This window comes from Microtus ochrogaster, chromosome 16 (assembly GCF_000317375.1).
Source record: "Microtus ochrogaster isolate Prairie Vole_2 chromosome 16, MicOch1.0, whole genome shotgun sequence".
Classification (NCBI taxonomy): Eukaryota; Metazoa; Chordata; class Mammalia; order Rodentia; family Cricetidae; genus Microtus; species Microtus ochrogaster.
This window is the reverse complement of record NC_022018.1, coordinates 58884199-58888987: the sequence shown is the minus strand read 5'-3', so window position 1 is coordinate 58888987 and position 4789 is coordinate 58884199. Positions and strand designations below refer to the sequence as shown.

Sequence of the window (4789 nt, the reverse complement as noted above, 5' to 3'; positions counted from 1 at the left end):
ACTTCTTGTCTTGGAGCAGAGCAGCACTTCCCGGAGGTGATGCTGGGGGAAGAGTTTCTGAGCTTAAGTCTGGACCAGGTGTGCAGCTTGATATCCAGTGACAAGCTGACTGTCTCTTCAGAAGAGAAGGTACTGTGCCCTTCTGGTAAAACATGAATCCTTTCGAACCTGAACAAATGTAAGGCCTGCTACACTCTGACCCCTTTAAAGACGTGTCTGGGTGCTAAGATAATGACTGAGCCCTCAGGTGGCCGTGCCCAGCACCAAGTCCTTCTGTCTTTTAGTTCTTTCTGCCTGTGTTGCAGCCCTGGGTGCAGGCATTGCTGCTGTCCCGTGTTCTAGAAGAGAAGCACAGATCAGATGCTTTCTGCAACAGGAAGAATTTCTTTGCTCCAGGAGTTTGTGTCTAGGGCGGTAAAAATCACATGAACCCCAGGTGTTGGCCAGCAGGGGCCACACCGCGTCTCTAGTTTATTAACAAATCAGCTGTGTGGTCTTGGGAGAGCTACGCTGACTGCATCAGCCCCGGTCCCATCAACACATTCCTCCAGGAGGTTGTGAGGACGAGTGGAATGATGTCCTCTGTAAGACGTCTGGGTGGACTAGTGGCCGGAAGGGAGTCAGCGTTAGCCAAGGTTACCTCCACCCTTCCCCGTCTGTGGGGTTGGTTGGTTCTTCTGTATCCCAGGACACTCACCGTGTGCCTCCTCCTCTCTGCTGTGTTTAGCTCTGAGGTAGGCTTACCCACAATGCAGTGCTGAGTTCTCGATGCTGAGGAAGCGCATCTCAGGTATTTTCTTCATCCCCAGAGAGTCTCAAATTGTTTTCTTCCCAAATCCTCTTAGTCCACTCAACATTCAAGTGTCAGGCCCTTTCCTGAGGAAACGTTCAAGGAGAGACACTTACAGAGGAGTTTATACTGCAGTGGTTTGTCTGACGGTGCATGCATGTCTGGAGGAAAGTTTGGTTGAGGAGAACAGCTGTGTTTAGAACTGTGGCTCCTCCGGACATCCATCAGGTGACCAGGACAGCAAAGTAGATGCTGCCTTGGGCTTGGGGGCCTCTGATGCCATCAGCACCGTAGAAACACCCTCTTCAGGGAGAGCACTGCCTCCAGCCAGGCTGCAGGCTCTCCCTGCTGTAGCCCCAGAAGCTAGGTGGACACTTGTGCTTCTTGCTAAGCCTGTTTATCATCCTGGCTGGATGTTTGCTGCCAGACTGACACTGCTGAAAGATATGAGCTGTGCTGGCTAGTTTCTGTCAACTTGACATGAGCTAGAGTCATCTGAGAGGAGGGAACCCCAATAGGGAAAATGCCTCCATAAGATCTGGCTGTAGGCAGGTCTGCAGGGCATTTTCTTAGTAATTGACGTGGGAGGGCCCTGCCCATTGTGGATGGGGCTACCCCAGATGTGGTGGTCCTGGGTTCTGTAAGAAAGCAGGCTGAGCAAGTCATGGGGAGCAAGCCAGTTAGCATCACCCCTCCATGGCCTCTGCATCAGCTCCTGCCTCCAGGTTCCTGCTCTGCTTGAGTTCCTGCCTTGGCGTCCCTCAGTGGACGATGATGTAGAGTGTGTTAGACTTTATTTGTTTAAAACATTTCTTCCCCAACTTGCTTCTGGGGCATGGCTTTCTAGAATCCATGCACGCTTGTCCTGCTCAGAAAGCGCAGTGAGTCTGTTTGCGGTGGCAGGGTGAAAGGTTCCGGGCCAGCTGCTTCACTGCGCCCTGGAAACCACCAGGCTCAGGATTCAGTCTCTGGACCTGGTCTCTGCTTGCTGTCTGTGTGACCCTGGGAATTCTCCTTAAATATAAAATAACACCGAGAGCACCTCCCTCTGGGAGTTGGCATGAGAACTGGAAGGGACAGATAAAAACCCAGCGCCGTTCTCCAGGTGCTCAGTGAGTGATGTTTGTTGGCACAGCTCTGACCACAAAAGGAAGAAGACGGTTTCTCCTGGAGCCAAACATGAACGGCCATGGCCCAGGAACGCGGACCCAGGTTGCCCCAAATACTCTGTTCTAACAGAGGAATTTATTGAAGTCTTTAAAAATATTTATAGTAGTGAAACAAAGAATGCCATAAATCAACACAGTTTTCAAACACATTGGTGGGGACATCAGGTTGTCAGGTTGCAGCAAGGTGGGAGGACTTCTACCGTGGGCCTCAGAGGCTAGCGGGTAACATCCTTAGCCTTTGGGTTGGTAGACACTTGGGGTCTGTCTGTATATTCCAGAAGAATTTACTCAAGAGTCACAGAGATGTTAGGTGACACACAGAGCTGGGCACAGAATGGCTGGTTTTGCTTAGTTTTTAATTTTTGTGTATTTGATGTGTCAGGGTGTTTTGCCTTCCTGTGTGTGCACCGTGTGCAGGCAATGGCCGTGAAGGCCAGCGAGGGCCATGGAGTCACTGGAACTGCAGTTATAGATGGTTGAGGGGCAGCACATGGGTGCAGGGAATTGAGCCACGGTCCGCTGGAAGAGCAGCCGGTGCTTTTAACTGCTGTGTCATCTCTCCAGCTCTGGTAAACAGCAACTGAAGAGGCTAAGGCAGCCCAAGTTAGTTTGGCTCTGCATCGGTGACATTTCAGCCTTTCCCTAATCGCTGAAGATGTCGTCCATCAGCCTGGAGGATACTCCGTGGTTCAGTGCAGAGGCCGCCTCCTTTTCAGGCACTTCCACTAAGGCCTCGGAATTGCCACAGTTCTGTATTTTGAGGTTCCATTGTTAACGATGATGCAGCCAATATGACAAAGTTATGATAATGTTAGAATATGTTCTTGTGGGACGAGGTGGCTGAGTGGCTAAGGTGATGGACAGCTAAAGTGTGTTCCTAAGTCAGCTGCGTCTTTCCCATAGCAGGGAAACATGAATTTACAGTGGCTCTCATTGCTCCATGTACTTAGGGAGGAGTCGCTCTTTTTAAAGTCGAGTTTAGCGTGTGTATATGTATAATTGCGCTGATGAAATTTTACGCACAAACCATCCCTGGAAGTTATAAGGGCTTTCAGATTTAGGGACACTTGTCCTAAAGAGAATTGCGATAGTTGACTTGTCTACTTGAGTAGATTAAGAAGCACCTAGGGTGTTAGTGCGGTGGGCATGTCTATGAGGGCTTTCCTAGGAGGAATAGTTGAGAGGAAGACCTACCCTGAGTATGGCTGATGTCATCCTGTGGGCTGGGTCCCAGACTGAATACAAAGGGGGGTGGAAAAGGCTGTGTCAGCCTTCCTCTTTGCTTCCTGTTCTGTGGAGCTGTGAACCAGCAGCCTTCCCTGCATGACAGGAGACTGTAGCCAAATGAACCTCTTTCCTCTTAAATAGACTCTGGTCTGATATTTTGTTCTTTAATGAAGAAAGTAGGTAATACAGAAATTGGTACTAAGAAAACTTGTCATTCTTGCAATAAATCTGACTCTGGTGTTGGTTGCTGGGGCTTTGGAACTACTCAGCCTGGGGGATGTGAAAGAGATTACAGCTTCAGGCTAGCATACCCCTAGAACACTGTGAGTTTAGCCCAGCGTGCCCTGCGGGCCATTCTCTTGGGGATCTAGGAAACCAGGCTGATGCTGAAAATGTAGACAATCAAAAGGTGCTCTTGACATTTTAGGGGGCAAAAGGGCTGTACGAGGAACCAGGTTGTAAGACATGAATGTTCCATTCTGGAAAAGAATCTGGCTGCTTTCTGCTTGTGTCCTGAGCGTGGGAGTGAGACTAAGTTTACAGGAAACGGACTAAGTTGTTGGGAGGAGGCAGTTCCCGGACAGTAAAACATTCAGGCTGTGGCGTGGATGCTGCTCGCTGCTTTTAGTTAGGTTTAGCATGTGTGTGTGTGTGTGTGTGTGAGAGAGAGAGAGAGAGAGAGAGAGAGAGAGAAAGAGAGAGAGAGAGAGAGAGAGAGAGAGAGAGAGCGCACAGAAATATGTGGAAAATGTGTAGCTCGGCAAGGAAAGGAATAGGGGTGCAGCTGAACATGTAGACAGCACAGACCAGGCAGGGGTGGCCATAGAGCTCTAACGTAGAAAAGATTAGTGTCATTTAGGACACACCTCCCACACTTTGCAATTGGGGCAGTAGGAAATTGCCTTAAGAGCAATATTTCCCCCATTGGAAGCTTCAGGGTATAACAGTAAAAATGCGTTTGAAAGCAAACAATGTCAGAAAGAGAATGCCTGAACCAAGACAACCCAATCAAGCAGGGCGACCTGAAGAGGCTTTTCCCAGGTTCCGCCACAGAGGTGCAGTGGGCTGTGGCTGTTGTCCAAGGGGCCAGGTGGCACCATGAGCCAGCAGCAGACTTTGACATCACTTGCATGGGACTGGTCTTGGCGACAACCAAGACATCGAAGTGAGGAAAGTTCCGGAAAACTACCAAGGCCAGGCCACCGATAGCAGGATCAGATTCCCAGTTTGGAGAACACCTGGGAAGGCTTCTAATGGAAGCGGAGAAGGTTGCAATGGGGATCCCCAACTGTAGACGCCAGAAGCAGGACGCTGGCTGAGGGAAGCTGCAGGTACTGAGTGGAGCTGACCCTGGAGAGAGGCCACAGCTGGAGCAGCAACAGTGTTGCAAGGCAGGGGCTGCTCATGTCAGCCATGATGCCAGGGGCCCCAAGCGGCTGTCTTTTTCCTGCTGGGTTTTACGTTACTTTGGTCCCAGCTTCTTTCCTAGCCTCCTGTTCCTCTCTTTTGGGTTGGGATTGTTTACTTTGTGACTTTATATATGGGGTGATAGGAGACTTTCAGGGTCATGAGTGGAAAGCTGTGGTTTAAACTGATATGTCTG

At 50.0% G+C, this 4789-nt stretch overlaps 1 protein-coding gene across 1 annotated transcript in view; it reads left to right on the top strand.

Moving 5' to 3' along the window:
• The window catches only part of Klhl3 (kelch like family member 3), a 113832-nt gene that overhangs the window by 66397 nt on the left and 42646 nt on the right, over positions 1-4789 (top strand). The window contains exon 6 of the mRNA XM_026782934.1: positions 10-129. Coding sequence (XP_026638735.1) covers positions 10-129 — 120 coding nt within the window. The remainder of the gene's footprint in view (positions 1-9; positions 130-4789) is intronic.